Below are 17511 nucleotides of genomic sequence, written 5' to 3'. Positions count from 1 at the left end.
TTTAGATGGGTAACATCTGTCATAATTACACCTAAAAGTATGGAACCACTGCTTGTGCGTAATTGGTTGCAAATCTAATTTAGCAAATTTATTATCATCGAAACCACCCTTTTCTTCGTCATGACCTCCATATTTAAATTCGGTTGTAACTGTATGCCAAAGCCTTATTTTGGCTCTGCACATTGGTGCATGTGGCATTCGCCAAAGTGGCATCAGTTTACGAGATCTCCGATTCAGTCTCCTCGCCTTCCTGGCCTTGATGTACTTGGGCATCACTCTCCTCTTCATTCTCCTCATCCGTCTCCGCCTCACAAAGGTCAACAACTTCCGTGTCAGACGATTGCTTGTCTACAAAACACTTGTAAATGTGGACGGTACTCTTGGTGCTTCCGCATCTTCCTCGAAGGGAAAAAAGAACGAAGTACGGGGAGTAGGTAAAACTGCTCAATTTGTTCTTTTAAACGGACCTACATTGTTTTGTGGGGCGAGGTTTAATTTTTCTCTAATGAAAACTTCATCTTCTTCGAGTTTGGGTCGTTGTTATCGTCGTCGCCGACGATTGCTTGTCTACAAAACGCTTGTAAATGTGGACGGTACTCTTGGTGCTTCCGCATCTTCCTCGAAGGGAAAAAAGAACGAAGTACGGGGAGTAGGTAAAACTGCTCAATTTGTTCTTTTAAACGGACCTACATTGTTTTGTGGTGCGAGGTTTAATTTTTCTCTAATGAAAACTTCTACTTCTTCGAGTTTGGGTAATGGATGGATAACACACACACACACACACACACACACACACACACACACACACATGCGCGCCACTGAACACCACCTTATCCAATGACTGATCACCTTACTAATATGCTCACCCACAATTTCTTCTCCTTTGAAAGTATCATTTGCAAACAAATCCATCGTACTGCCACGGGCACCCTCATGGTAGCATCTTGTATCAATCCACACATGGGTCATCTAAGGAAGGGGTCCTTCCTAGTCCCCCAGAAGCTCAATCCCATCACCATAGTTTAGATTTATTGATGACATCTTTGTGATCTACATTGATTGTGAGAACACTCTACCTACATTTCTCCACAGCTTCCATACAGTCTCCCCCAATTCATTTCACCTGGTCTTCCTCCACCCCAACAAGAGACCTTCCTCAATGTCGACTTTCACCTCACAGATGGCTCCATCAGTACCTCTGTCCCTTTCAAAACTATCAATCACCAACAAAACCTCCACTTCAAAAGCTGCCACCCACTCCACACCGAGAAGTCCCTTCCATACATTCTAGCCATCTGTGATTGTCACATCAACAGTGACAAGCAGCTCTCCTCCAAGTATGCCGTAGGTCTCATTGAGAACTTCACACACCAAAATTACCCTCAGTACCGAGTCCAGAAATAGATCTCTTGCACTTTGTCTCCCCAGTCACCTGCAGCACAATCCTCTACACACTCACTGACCAGGCAAAAAATAGTACCCCACGCCCCTCGGAACTCAGTACAACTAAGGACCGGAGCAAAGTATCACGTTTCCTGCCAGGATTTTGACTACCTCTCATTGATCCTGAAATGAGAAATATCTTCCCCACCCACAGTATTCTGCTGCCCACCCAGCCTATGCAATATCCTTGTCTGTCCATAACACCCTCTTTTTCCAGCCCCTTGTCCCAAAACTCATATCCCTGTAACAGATCTACAGCCAAGAGCTGTCCTATACATGCTCCCACCACTACCTACCCCAGCCCAGTCACCAGCATTTCCTATACCATCAAATGCAAGATTACCTGAGAAAACAACCATGTGCTCTGTCAACTCAGATAAAACACCGCGCGGCATTCCACATGGGCATGACGTAGGTCCTAGGTTCAAGTACCACTCCAGCACACAGTTAATCCGCCAAGAACTTTCAAATCAACATACACTCCGCTGCAGAGTGAAAATTCATTCTGGCAGCAATAAGTTGTCTGTCCACATGAATTGCCATTGGCAAACTGTGGATAACATAGAGCTGGACCATCCAATTACCAAGCACGCAGTCCAATGCAGTGTGAAGGGACTTTCAATGAATGCATCACAATTTGTATGATATGAATTCTTCTCACCAACATCAGTTTTTCTGACTCATGTAGTTGGGAACTCTCCATACAATATATCCTCATTCATGTAACACCCCCCCCCCCCCCTGCCTCAACCTCCACTAGTCTCTGCCTCCTACCATCCTTCCCCGTGCACACATATACTATTTTTCCTCTTATCTCCCCCCCCCCCCCCCCCAAACATAGCCTCCAAACGCAGTACTTAATTTCACAACTTCCAGTATTGTTAAGTGGAGTTGTAGTGATGCTGCGACTACCTATTGAAGGGGGGGAGGGGGGGGGGTCGGATGAAGTTCTTTATCATGCCATCGTATCAGTTGAAGTTAGAGCTCCAATGAAGATGGTAAATATGCTGGCAGAAGTTCCCTTTGTTATAGCTGGGAAACTTGACATTATGAAAACTGAACTATACTACTTATCATTCCACAGGTGATGGGGGAAAGCTGGTAAACACGAGCATAATGTCAGCCTTTAGTCTGATGTACTTACAATTACAGAAGAACAAATTCAATTGTTTTTTTGTTCCTCATTGAGAGATGTGTCTTTCACACACACACACACACACACACACACACACACACACACACACTCTCTCTCTCACTCTCTTTCTCTCTCTCTCTCTCTCTCTCTCTCTCTCTCTCTCTCACTCTCTCTCTCACTCTCTCTCTCTCTCTCTTTCCTGTCTTTGTCAGCATTGCTTCCCTTTCTTCAGTTATATTCCTTCTCAGTCTATCCCCCCTCCTTTTGTCATAGGTAATCACAGTTTTAATAGTTGGTTCCACTTTGCCCTGGACTGTATTTACTACTGTAAAGGAAGTGAAATGTTGGGATTTTGTCACCAATCCAGAGAAAATAACTAGGGGGATCCATGTTTTCGCTGTCAATGATACCACCTTGGGACCTGATCTATAGTACAATAACTTTTCCATTTTGATTTTCAAGCTGGTGTGTGATATGATACCATAAGAAAGATTATTATTATTATTATTATTATTATTATTATTATTCAATTTATTTATATGTAATAATTCAGAGCATGGATCTAAGACAGTCAACACTGTTTCTCTGAACACATTTTCCACATATCCCTCCTAAGACAGAAATGAGCTCATACGTCCCATTTCAAAATAAAGCAAGAAACTCGGAATATCTAACAAAAGAAAATTAAAAATATAGCTTATCTGCCACTCTTCCTACAAACTATCTGAACATCTGCACTCAGGGATTGATAAAATCTGTTATAGTCTGATTCCTGAATGATGGCACTCTACACAGGTTGAGACACACAGGGGTATTGCAGCATTGCTGGTTCCAAGTGAGAGTTGTGGTACAGGCATAAAGAAGCTTTATGTTCGAAGAAAGCATGCAGCCTACAAATTATGTCTTTCATTAACTTCTGTAGACTTACCATCATCATCAACCACGACAACACGCAACAACTGGAATAAAAATTCACCTAATAACTTTGTACAATCACATCTAATGCTCACAATGGCTATGATTACACAGCAGAGTGCTGAGAAAACTAGCAAATGCTAACTGGCTGTCAGAGAATGAATGGCATCAGGTGTGTAGAACGAGCCTAAATTCAACTGCTATTGTGACTCCAGCTACAGCTATATTGTAACTAGTAGCGTTTGTTGTAAAGTTGCATGACAAGCAGTAATGGACTGGAACAGGACCCAGTATTTATAGATATAGCTAACTATTTCCTTTGTAAAATAACTCTGTAATAAAGTAAATATTAAGCTACTAATACCTGATAAACAACAACTCTATACAATAATTTAGAAGACGACAAACTTTTTGAAGTAGCTATTTCCTTTCTAACTTAATCAATTAAATTTACATGGCATAAGTGTGAATATCATTAAGCACTATACCGACAGTTTGTTGTTAACACAGTATACAAATTAAGTTTCTCTATTTCCTTGTCTTTTGTTAATGTATACCTAGACTCGTTCCACACATCTGAAGATTCTCTTTCAAGATATGAGGGATGGATGAATGGGTGGGTTGGTGGATGCATTTCTACCTAAGGAACCACTTTCATTAAGCAAAAATCTTGCTATGTCTCAATTCTTTTGTAGAATACTACCATTTGTATATTGGAAGCCTTTCATTACATCTGTAGGTGTGATATATTTATGCCACAGATTAAGTGACATCTCACTGCATTCTATAAGAAGAGAATTTGTTATGGTGGATCTTAGGGCCACAGTCTTCATTTGTAAAGTTTTGTAGTGATGATATACCTAGTCTTCCTTGAATGGTATTGGAAACCAAGCTGACCCACAAAAAAGTCTAGGGAATATATGGACAAGTCAGATATCAGTGCAGAGTAATTGCAAGTTGGACTTTTTTCATGCCCCTTGATGTGCCAAAAGTGGCATACAGCATGGTATTAGTTCTCGCACATCTCTGTTATGTCTGTCTGATGTGTAATGACCAAACAAGTTTCTGGTCAGCAGCAAGAAATAATTTAGCATTTTCTTGAGTGAAAAATAAATGCTATCAAAGTTGTGTTCAGTTGTTCCCTTGGACAGTGGGTTGAAAAACATACTGAATTATTATAGTGTACCTCAATAGGCTGGGAAATTCTCCAGCTTCTCAGATTAGGTTTATAATATTTTAAACATATATTCATACAGAGATGTGTAAGGTGTCATTTGTAACTGTGTCTGCCTGTAAGCACAGGCACACCAGTCTATTTGAATTTTATGATTCTAAGCCTTCAGAAATATGACAAGTCCTTGATGAGGTGTTCTTTTTAACACATATATGCAGTGCTATACATAACACATCACATCATAATTTGGAAGTCACAGAAATTGAACACACACACACCTAGTTAGAATCTCATTACTGAAGGCATAATACGAGAACAGGGGAGCCACTATTTACACAAAGGGAAAGAAAGTCTCTGGTCACAGACTTCAGTGAATACTGTATCCAAATGCAGTTATTTGAGTGCAGTACTCCAGTAAAATACTTGGATGCAGACAAAACAGGCCCCCAATAAGCAATGTTTTAAACTTCGTTATGAAATTACAGGGGCCACTGGCGAGACTAAACAGAAATAACTGGAAAGTGATTGTATGTGGCGATTTCAATATAGATTTTTTTTCTCTGGGAGATGACAACTAGAATACTTATGTTTAGCTTTCTATGAGAGGGAAAGTTGCTACTCACCATATAGCGGAGATGCTGAGTCGCAGATAGACACAACAAAAAAGCTCTCACAATTATAGCTTTTGGCCATTAAGACCTTTGTCAACAATACACACACACACACACACACACACACACACTCATGCAAACACAACTCATACACACGACTACAGTTTCATGTAACTGAAACCACACTGCAAGCAGCAGCACTGGTGCATGACGGGAGTGGTGACTCAGTGGGGGTAGGGAGGAGGTTGGTGCGGGGATGGGGAGGGATAGTATGGTGGGGGTGGCAGGTTAGACAGAGGGCAGGGCAGAGGTTGGGATGCTGCACCAACAATCAGCGTGGTCTTGTAGCCATATGTTGTGCAGGGCCATGATGGTTGATACAGTGCGGCTCATAAGTAGAGGTGCAGTGCAGTTTGTAAGGTGACGAGAGAAATATTGGAAAGAAGAGAAAGGAGGATGGACATTGAGTATAGTAATACAAAAGAAAATACTAACGAAGGAAAACAGCACAGGGTTAGGATCGAACAAAAGCCGACTCTCCACAGTTCCTGTCCCTTTACCATACGGTGCCCTATTCGACACTATTGATGCCACCCCCCCTGTACACTAACATTCCTAATGCCCATGACTTTACTGCTATTGAACACTACCTTTCCCAATGCCCTATGGATTCCAGATCAACAACCTCCCTCCCAGTTGTCATGACCAACTATATCCTCACCCACAATTACTTCTCCTTTGAAGGCGTTACCTACAAACAAATCCAAGGTACGGCTATGGGCACCCGCATGGCGCCATGCTATGCCAACCTATTCATTGGCCATCTAGAGGAATGCTTCCTAAAAACCCAGAATCCTAAATCCCTCACCTGGTTTAGATTCACTGATGACATGTTTGCTATCTGGATTGAAGGCGAGGACACCCATCCACATTCCTCCAGAACCTCAACAACCTCTCCCCCATTTCCTTCACCTGGTCCTACTCAACCCAATAAGCTACCTTCCTAGATGTTGACCTCCACCTCAAATATGGCTACATCACTAACTTCATCCATATCAAACATCCTAACCACCAGCAATACCTACACTTCGACAGCTACCACCCGTTCCACACCAAGAAGTCCCTTCCATACAGCCTGGTCACCCATGGTCATCACATCTGCAGTGACGAGAATTCCCTCTTGAAATATACCGAGGGGCTCACTGAAGCCTTCACTGACCATAATTATCCTCCCATCCTTGTACAAAATCAAATCTCCCGTGCCTTATCTTTCCAGTCTCCCACCACCTCCCAAATTCCCACTGTGTGGCCACAGAGGAGCCTTCCCCTCATAACTCAGTACCACCCAGGACTGGAGCAACTGAATTACATTCTCTGCCAGGGTTTTGATTACCTCTCATCACGCTCTGAAATAAGAAATGTCCTGTCCACTATCCTTCCCGCCCCTCCCACAGTGGTTTTCCGCTGTCTACCGAACCTACACAATATACTCATCCATCCTTACACAACCCCAGCTCCCAATCCCGTACCTCATGGCTCATACCCCTGTAATAGACATAGATGCAAGACCTGTCCCATACATCCTCCCACCACCACCTACTCCAGTCCAGTCACTAACATCAGCTATCCCATCGAAGGCAGGGCTACCTGTGAAACCAGTCATGTGATTTACAAGTTAAGCTGCAACCATTGTGCTGCCTTCTATGTTGGCAGACAACCAACAAGCTGTCTGTCCACATGAATGGCCACCGACAAACTGTGGCCAAGAAACAAGTGGACCACCCTGTTGCTGAACACGCTGCCAAACATGGTATCCTTCATTTCAATGACTGCTTCACAGCCTGTGCCGTATGGATCCTTCCCACCAACACTAGCTTTTCTGAATTGCGTAGGTGGGAACTCTCCCTGCAATACATCCTGCGTTCCCGTAATCCTCCTGGCATCAACCTCTGTTAGTCACATTCCTCACCCATCCAGCCCCTTCCCTGTTCCCATTCCAGCACTAAACAGCCATCATTCCACCACCATACCCTGCCTTTTTATTTCCCTCCTTTCCCGCTACTAACCCCCGCCCCTCCACCTCTCCCTTGCCCTCCGTCTAACCTGTGACACTCCACTGTCTGCCACCCCCATCATGCTATCCCTACACCTTCCCACACCAGCCTCCTCCTTACCTCCACCCAGTCACCACTCCATGCACTGGTGCTGCTGCTCGCAGTGTGGCTTCAGTTGCCTGAGACTGCAGTCGTGTGCGTGAGCTCCATTTGCGTGAGAGTGTGTGTGTGTGTGTGTGTGTGTGTGTGTGTGTGTGTGTTCTTGACAAAGCCCTTAATGGCCAAAAGCTATAATTGTGAGAGTCTTTTTGTTGTGCCTATCTGCGACTCAGCATCTCCACTATATGGTGAGTATCAACTTTCCTTCTCATAATATCACTACATTCCATCCTGGATTATCCATTGTTTGATGTTTAGCTTTTGTTTGATCCCCTTTGAACAATTTCAACAACATTACGACGGCAGACAACAGTGCCTGCTAATTATTTATAAATCCAATTTCTTTTTAAACAAGTGTGAACCTTCTAATACGCAGTTTATTTACCAAGATGGTCAAATAGCATCAGTAAAGCATCCTCATCAACCAAATTTAGCTAAGAATGAAAATGTAAAATATGCAGAATTTTAAGTATTGGCACAGTTACACTATTCACGGAGCATTTACAGGATGAAAAACTTTATCAAGGACACACAGTAGGTCAGAAATTTAATTCTTTACTACAAATATTCTTAAATAATGAATCTAGTTTTCCTTTATAGAGGGCCCCATAAAAATAATTTCCATAGACTTAGCTTTATTCCACGGAAATTTGAGGTAGGTAGTCAAACAAATTCCATCTCTGCTACTACCATTTTTCGCTGATGTATCTTTCAGTCAGCCTCTGAGTGAGCCAATAGACATTCTCTCCAGTATAGCTGGAATATACTCAAGACAAAATATTAGTAGAAGGGATGGAATTTCAAAGGCTGAATGCTCAAAATTTAATGGACTGCATAACTATCCCTTGAAGAGGTGAAAATACACAGTCGATTCTTTCCTCTCTAAGGTTCAAAAAGGAGAATATACTATAGCAAAAAAGTCTATAACAGGTTGCTGGTGGATACCAGTCAGAAAATCAACAATCCTCAGTATTCAAAAACAAAGAAAAGAATACCTCATTAGCCACCCCTCTTACAGTTTATTGGAATTTTATGCAAACGACACATATATTGCACACACCTCCTCCTCCTCCTCCTCCTCTCTCTATCTAATTTCTCCTCCTCCCTTTCTCTTTCCATCTCCCCTTACACACATTTATCTGTCCACCTTTTCCTACACCCATATCTTCTGTCCATCTCTCACTATGCCTATATCTCTCTGTCCCTCTCCCCCTACATCCATATCTACCTGTCCATCTCCCCCTACACCCACATCTTTACATGTCTCTGTCCATCTCCTACTCCCCCAATCTCACTACTGTCTCCTTCATCCTCCCATCTCAATGTCCGTCTCCTCCACCATGCCACTCACTATCCAACTCCAACTCCTACTCCTCACTCTTTCTCTGCCTATCTTCTCCTTCCCCTCTCTCTTCCCACCACCACCACCACCACCACCACCACCTCCTCCTCCTCCTCCTCCTCTCAATGCACACCTCCTCTTCCTCCCTTCCTGTCCCCAGCCCCCATTCAAGGTGAAAGAGTTGCCTAAGAGATGAAAGCCAGTTGCTGTTAGCTGGCATGACAGAACTGAAGTTTATGAATAAGGAGAAGGATTAATGAATTTGGCTGTTGAAATTTATTTAAAAAGCGACCTGTTCCACATTATGTACACAAAGTAATTGAAAGGCAGCTTTTTTTCTGCAAAAATGTGAAACAACTATGATCAACAATCACTGAAAGTAGCTATTCTCTAAGTTAATTATTAAATATGAATATAATAGAAAGAAACATTCCACGTGGGAAAAAATATTAAAAAGCAAAGATGCTGTGACTTACCAAACGAGAAAGCACTGGTAGATAGACACAATAAAAAACACACAAACACACACACAAATTTCAAGCTTTCGGAACCCAAGGTTGTTTCGTCAGGGGAGAGGGAAGTAGAGGGAAAGACGAAAGTATGTGGGTTTTAAGGGAGAGGGTAAGGAGTCATTCCAATCCCGGGAGTGGAAAGACGTACCTTAGGGAGAAAAAAGGACAGGTATACACTCGAGGGCGCGCGCACACGCACACACACACACACACACACACACACACACACACACACACACACACACACATATATACAGATATGTCTGCCTGTGTCTGTATATGTGTGGATGGATATGTGTGTGTGTGTGTGTGTGTGTGATTTAGAAAAACCTAAAACTTTATTAGGTGTCAAGTACCCTATTCTACTTGTGCAGTACTCTAGCAACTACTTGTCAGGTGATTGTATAGCAGAGACGTGTGCAGTGATATCAATCACTGACAAATATGATCATTCTCATTTTGGCCCTCTGTCCAATGAGGTAATTCTTTTGCTGCAGCATAATTAAGTCTTTTGCATGTTCCACAAACAATGATTACAATCCGTCACTATGATCTGGAATGAGTCAACAGATTTAAATATTTATTATATGTTTGCAAAATAAAAATATGACAGCATGCTGACCACAAAGTGTGGGGTGGGAGGTGGAGCAGGAAGGGGGGGGGCGGCTGTAGCATGCTCTTCCAAGTTCTTTGTTGTCACAGACAGAATTACAAAATCAAAAGCAAACCTCAAAGTTTTTATTTCTTCTCCATGAATTATTATTCCCTTACCAAATTTGTCTTTTGGTTGTTACAGTAGTAGGATCAGGATGCAGCAACCTTCCGCCAGAGGGTGTCGGTCAGGTGGAAGCGTTTATTGTATGAGTGGAGAAGGCAGAGGCACTCACAGTGCAGATGTAGAGGTAGTGGGGGGGAGGCAGGTAGGGAAAAGTCCGCTCCTTTATGGGAACAGAATGTTAAGGTGACTGCTAGAGCCCGGTGATGAGGAGGAAGAGGGAATATTCATTCTTGTTGTGGGTTACTTCTTGGGAGCAGCTTGCTGTCATTTGGACATTGTATAGATGATCAAACTTCTTCCTAGATTCTTGGTACATTGACCAATTAAAGATCTAGAACTCCTGGATTTTACATTCCCTTCTTGCTGTGTGGTAATTTGATGATCAGGAGGAATGACTCTACCAGAAATCTGTGCAATGAGGAGGTTCTGCACAGAGTACATCAGCACGTAGTGGTCATCTGCAGTCTTTGCATGTAGAGTCATTTGTAAAATTAGATCACAGGACAAAATTTCAAATGTTTTAAGTACCTCATGGTGAGTGGTACAAAGGTTTTTGTATCAAATCCGTAAACCACAATCTTCATTTTACTTACAATTAAGTCGATCTCAAATCCCAAGATAAATTTCAAGTGTCTACTTTGTTATCTTTCAGCCCTTGTTGGATCAAACTGATAAAATGAACACCATGTATTTCCAAATTTTGCTCATAACTCCTTGTCCATTTGAAGTACAATGTCCCTGTGGTCCCTCTTAAGCACAGTTTGGGGTGTAGCTGTAATAGGGACGTCACCATGTTTGTTACATGTCTGTGACAGTGAAGGAGGCCATTTTAATCACCACTGACATATAAAACATTTAGTTTATTAAAGTATTATTGACACACTTGTCTTCAATTTCCCAAATTATCTTCAATTTCCTAAATAATAAATAACGGCTGAAGGTAGTTTTACATGGTTTTCGTGTGATACATTCTGCAGGTGACTAAACAGATGGTTCAAGTAAAAAGGGATCATTGAATTTGACAAGACATCTTACATACAGTTTACCACTTCTCATAACTCCACAAGGTATAAAAATAGTCTTCTTTACAACAGAAAAGTGTTAACCCCTTGGGATCACAAGATAGATAACAAACATAATTGGAAAACACACTGCCTAGAATTAATGAAGCACTTTTGCTCAATTACATTTGAAGTATGCATGATTATTGCTGTGGATGATTCAGTAACAAACAAACTACTTTATGTTGCATATTTACACTCAGTAAAACATTATGGAATCTCTCTCTCTCTCCTCCCCCTCCCCCCCCCCCCACCCCTCCTTCTTTTTGGGAGTGGAAACAGTACAGGAGCAGTGTATACAGAATATAGAAATGTGTTAGGAAAACTACATCTGTTGTTTAATTCTAGAACTTCATGCAGAGGCCTTTTCAAAGGCCTAGGTATTTTAATGACTATTTCAAATAAATATAGTCACTGATTTCCTTTGTTGTCATCAACATTTCTCTTTTTCTCAAAAATAGTGAGAAGCATGAATATCACTAGGCTCAAAACAACTGCTATGGAGACTTAAAACTAATGATAGGAGTCAGATACATAAATAATTCTGTAACTGATTTCAAACCAACAGGTTCATCTTAAGGTTGCTGTTCACATCAGTATGCTGATTTGCTGAAGATTACATATGCTTTTGGCTCTTTATTCCACCTTGTGATGAAAGATTCTCAGCATGGAAGTTCCCTACAGTAAAAAACAATTTTAGAATTGATCTGCTTAAATGCAACTACCCCTTCATCATGACTGAACACGATGTAAACAAATATTTAAGATTGGGTAGCTGTAGTTATGTTTTATTTACATCGAAAATCCCACGTAATTTTGTTGGAATGTTGTTGGCTCGTTTTTATGAAACACAGGATCACTTGCATGAACTTTTGGGTGTGTGTGGTGCTTTATAAAATGTGGTTATGTACAAATCATGTGAGTAGTGCGTATACTCTACAGTGTTTTGTGAATACAAGCCAACAACATTCCAACAAAATTGAATGGGATTTTCAACGTACGTAGGATATAACTGCAACTACTCAGTCTTACATATTTGTTTTCACTGTGTTCAATAATTACAGAGGATAGTAACATTTAAATATACAGTTTCTAACATGTTTTTTATCGTAGGGCACCACCATCCCAAGAATCTTTCACCCCAAGACTGAATATAGGGCCAAATCTTCTGTAAATTTCTGCAAACATGCTTCTTTATGTGAACAACCATCTGAAAATGAACCTGTTGGTTTAAAACTCATTACTACACTATTTACATAAGTAAATAGCATTACCAATAGTGGCTGGGCCTGTCTTCTTTGAAAGAATCAACCTATATTTCGTTCACAGCCATGGTCTGAAAATGACAGTTTATATATATTAAATGTCATACAGATAATGTGGTAGTGTCTGAAACTGAGTCTGGTTGAGTTTTAGTCTGAATTAAAGAACTTCCTGTTAAATTCTTACGCCATTGTAGAGTATCTTCACAGAAACTCCTAATTATGTTTTACATTAACTTTATCACTGTAATACAATAGTTAGGCTGATATTATGAAAAGGATAGACTGCAACTCACCAAATGGTGGAGATGTTGAGTCGCAGGTACGAGAGAGAGAGAGAGAGAGAGAGAGAGAGAGAGAGAGAGAGAGAGAGAGAGACTGACTGACTGACTGACCGTGAGTGTGTGTGAATGTGAGTGTGACTGCATGCGTGCGTGCGTACTTGCGGGTGGGTGGGTGGGTGGGTGGCTGTGGGCGTGCGCACGCATGTTTTATCTAATATAGAAGAAGTCCTTCTGGCCAAAAGCTTACTTGTTTGACAGTATTTTTGTTGTGCCTATATGCGACTCAACTTCTCCACTATACGGTGAATTCAGTCTATCCTCTTCATAATACTGTCATCATTCCATCCTGGATTTTCCCTTGTTTGATTTTTTTTATTTGAAGTCATTTCATTCTAAATCACTTAAATAAAATGTATGTCTTTGACAGTCATTTCACAAGATCCGTGGAATATGACTAATAGAATACTGAACCCTTTCTGCTACTTAACTTCTTCTCGCTCATTATCATACATGTCAACCAGACACCTCAGTTTATTATCTTCAAATTTGCACTGTAGATCCTGACAGACGGCTGATAAAAAAGGACCTAACCATCTGATCTATAAAATAATGGGCTGTAGGCTACAAATGGTATGTTCGCAGAATGTAATATTCCCATATACAAGACAGTTAGTTACATTGTGTGCACAAACGATCTCCCATCTCTACAATACTAAAGAAGAACTGTATCTTGGTAAACCTGCTACCAGTAGCTACTAAATGTACGAAATAACACCTTAAAATGTGTAATAATGACTGAATTGCCAATTAGAAATAGTCACTAACTTAAAATACACTAGAATGATTTTTGCTGCTTTTACGACGACTCCACACCCACAACAAAATGTTTACAGTGTCTTTCACTGTATTCAAAGCGTACAAGTTATTAATGAAGGCATTCCAAACTAATGCGGTCGAGTAATATAACTCTATAGAGCATTTAACAACGGCAAGAGCATAAATAACTAATAGTACATAAATAATAGGGCGACAGTCCTCTACAAATTAGAAAAACATGATAAATGCGGCAGCACACAGCTAATGGCAGTACAATATGTAACCACTAATTGGTACCTTAACTAGGCAATTTTACGACTAACGTGATGTATTAAGGAAACGTGCAAGTGCTATTTCAAAGTGGTTAAAGTGTGGAATGGAATCAAGCGCTACAATTCTCACACGTGCACTCGTGAGCAGTAATCAAACAGAGGTACTTTCATTTATTTGTTTATTAAAAGTAGATCATATGTTTTAGCTTCTGTATGTTGTTTGTGTACATGACGCTACCGCCACACACTTCAAGTTTGACACGTGCTCACCTAAACAATGTCGAAATGAATGTATATTCTCACATTGGCACAAGTTTTATTGAACTCTTACCATCTTTTAGTAATTGTCGCATCTCTTTCGTTCGCTGGAAGTTTATTTCTTCCAGCAATTGTTCCAACATAGTAGGCGCCTTCAACAAGGAAGCTGCACCCGCAAACGCCATAATTTGCGACAAATACTGTCAAGAAGGCAGCCAGTTCATTACACTCTCATCTTAAACTACGAAGGCCCACATAACTGTCGGTATCCTACAGCTTCCACAATACATTTTACATTTAGGGAATTCCTCAGTCCTGTTGATGTCATATTATCGGGACTGCTGATTACTCATCGTCATTCTTTTATTCGTTGCAAGTGTCACAGCGACAGTCGTCCAACGTGTACACAAAAATGATATAGGAAGCACTTTTGTTATACCAACAGCACGATAATGGATGACTTATCCATCTTTATTCATGGAATTAAAATGAATAAATTCAACGATATTGCTGGAGTATCACCGCATAAAAAGATGAAATCGTGGCGCAGACCGATTTTAGCTGTTGTCTACACTGCAATTCGTCTGACTATGCGCGTGAGAAACGTCAATACTAGGATTTTTTACCCGAAGTCTCACAGACGCATATTTGAAAGAGCGCGAATGAAAGCGTTTTATTTTTTAATGAAAGATTATACTTCATGTTAACGACACATACATGTTAAACATATCTGTTGAGGGATAATATGACATATTGTACTGGTTGTACACGGCCACCCTTGCAATTTTTTTGCTAGAAATTGCCTTCATGATAGAATTTGCTTATCGCATGAAGCCGAAGTAGCGGTTCAGACCAGTAATAAATTAATTATGACAAATTTTATAGTTGCGTTACTGGAGATGCAGAATACACTTTAACAAATCTTAGTGAAGGTTGAGTAGCAAATGCAACAACAACGATTTGTAGCCTACATAGCTTTTGTCATGAAATGCAAAAAACGCATACATTCATTTTGAGGTTCAACTTTAGTGGTGATTTCCAGAATAGCTGAACACTGTAAATTTAAAAAATTGAAAGTATGCAGACATCTTCCTTAAGGAATATTACATTTAGGATTTTGTAAAATGCGTTGCCTTTGTCTTCATGTTGACAATTAAGCCTATTGAGGCAATTAGGGTTTCTCATACCACAATCTGAGAACATGTGCTCCTTCATAAACCCATTCAAAAGAGCTGTAGGATTCAGTAAATCAGTGCTATAGATAAAAACAATTTGGCTCATCCTGCCCTAATCATTGAAGAGAAAGATGAAAAGTACTGGTACATTGTTCTACAGGCTCAGTTTTTGAGTAGGCTTTCCAGAGAACTGAATAATGTGAATGACATACTTGAGATTTTCAAATCCAAGTCGGTTTCATTGCAGCACGTTCCTTTTACTCTCTGTAGGAGCTTCTGACAGCAGTTTAGAGCTAATCACTGTTCATTAAATATATTGTGATGGGTGAGGGGGAGGGGACAGGTCCAGTCCTTCAATCAGAATTTCTGTCTTCAACATTCCCTGTCCTTTCAATCACTATTCTTAAAATTCTTGCTGCATGACAAGATCTTTCCATTCTTTCCAAGATGTCATGGGTAATCATTTTATTTTTATCATTGGAACGTTTACGAGTCTTCATTTTTGGCTTTCATAGTGTAGAAGAGTTCCTCAAAAATCCTTAGAGCTTAAGTGAGGATCAAGCAAATACTTTAATCGTTAATATTGGCTTGTACATGTATTCAGTTGTAAACTTCAAGTTTCTAATGTGGTTTAATTATAACTCACATTGACTTGCCCAGTATATGAAGTGCTGTAAAATTCTGTGAACATAATTTTCTAGTTTCTAAAGTGTTTTAATTGTAAGATATACTTTGACCTGTCCAATATCTGATGTGCTGTACTGTACATGTAAGATTTACTGGACCAATAAATACAATACAATACAACACAATACAATGCACATCCTCCGTTTTATCCCATGTACATACTACTTTAATTCTCTTTGTTCTAATCTCCATGTATGTACATATTTTTTCATTCTCAATTCAGTACAGTCAGTCAGAGAGAGAAAGAGACAGATCTGCAGCATTTTCACCAAATTTAAAATATTTCATTTTTTCATTCATTTATTTGTTGATTTGTTCTGAGACCAGCTAAATCAAACTTAGTTAATTAGAAGGAAAACTGATACCTTGGGGGGGGGGGGGGGAGCTGCTGTTCATATTGAAATAGCTGTTGTTAAACTTCTATTGCCACATTAACATTTACAAGATGTGACATAGTTGTAGATTAAAACAGTGTGCCTGGAAATGTAGAATAAATTTCTTTTATTTCCAACAATGATCACAATACTTTTGGTCCTTAGACTACCAGTTTCAGTTGCCAATGACCATCTTCAGATTTGTTTTATAACGTGTCCTAATATAACAAAGCTGTGGTAGCATCGTCACAAAATATACACAAAATCAGCTTAGCATCATCACACACATTTAAAATATGGTTTAAACTAGGCCACAGTGCCAGCAGAGTCATACTGTTGATAGTGCTACAGTTCATAACATTTTATTATGAACAGTAGTGCTATTGACAGTAAGACCCTGCTGGTACTCTGGCCTCATTTGCACCATATTTTAAATATGTGTGAGGATGTTAAGCTGACTTTGTATATATTTTGTAACGATGCCACTATGGCTTTATAGTATTAGGACATGTTACAAAACATTTCTGAAGATGGGTATTTTCTAACTGAAACCAGTAAACTAAGGACCAAACATCCTATGATCATTCTCAGAAATGAAAAAAATGTATACTAAATTAACATTTACTTGTTCACAATGAGATTTTATGAAGGAAAAGTTACCTACATCTGTAAACACTGGGTCCTGTTTTCAGTAGATTACTACCTTTTATGCAGTTTTACAACAAACACTGTTTGTTGCATGTAGTTAACAAAACATTTCAAACCTTAAATCTATGTATTCATCTAATTTGTACAAAGAGTTCCTAATGATTAATACTTTTCATTTCTTTTTAACTGGTTGTGATATCCAGCTACTTGCTAGATGGGAAGTTTGTTGAATACATGTACTCCAGAGAACACAACTCCACTCTAAACTGTAGACTAGGATGTGAAGTCTACATGAAAATTATTTTTGTACTGTAACAGTGTCTGCAGCACTATGCAGGGTCCACACCACTGGAGGGGGAGCGGGGGAAGGGAGGGGGCAGAGCAGCTATAGATTTTTCAGGGTGCCTGTTCTTATCTCCTCACCGTGAGTGTGCAGGTTCACTGGTGGAGAGGGAGAGCAAATTTAACAATGTTCTTGTTACAACCAGAGTGATGTATTGATCTTGCACAGTGTATAGTGATGTTCCATGTCCATGTCCAGCAGGCAGAGT

At 40.2% G+C, this 17511-nt stretch overlaps 1 protein-coding gene across 4 annotated transcripts in view; it reads right to left on the bottom strand.

Moving 5' to 3' along the window:
- LOC124789829 (uncharacterized protein KIAA0930 homolog) overlaps window positions 1-14500 on the bottom strand; it is a 102736-nt gene extending 88236 nt beyond the window's left edge. For 2 of the 4 annotated variants that reach the window (XM_047257320.1, XM_047257322.1), the window contains exon 1: window positions 14150-14497. In XM_047257320.1, the coding sequence (XP_047113276.1) occupies window positions 14150-14261 (112 nt within the window). In that variant the 5' untranslated portion in view covers window positions 14262-14497. Of the gene's footprint in view, window positions 1-14149 lie in introns of all 4 variants that reach the window. The other 2 variants (XM_047257323.1, XM_047257321.1) reach the window with 2 other exon arrangements.
- Window positions 14501-17511: the final 3011 nt, after the last annotated feature.

This window comes from Schistocerca piceifrons, chromosome 3 (assembly GCF_021461385.2).
Source record: "Schistocerca piceifrons isolate TAMUIC-IGC-003096 chromosome 3, iqSchPice1.1, whole genome shotgun sequence".
Taxonomy (NCBI): Eukaryota; Metazoa; Arthropoda; class Insecta; order Orthoptera; family Acrididae; genus Schistocerca; species Schistocerca piceifrons.
Note: the sequence above shows the minus strand (reverse complement) of the source record. Positions and strands in the feature narration are given on the sequence as shown.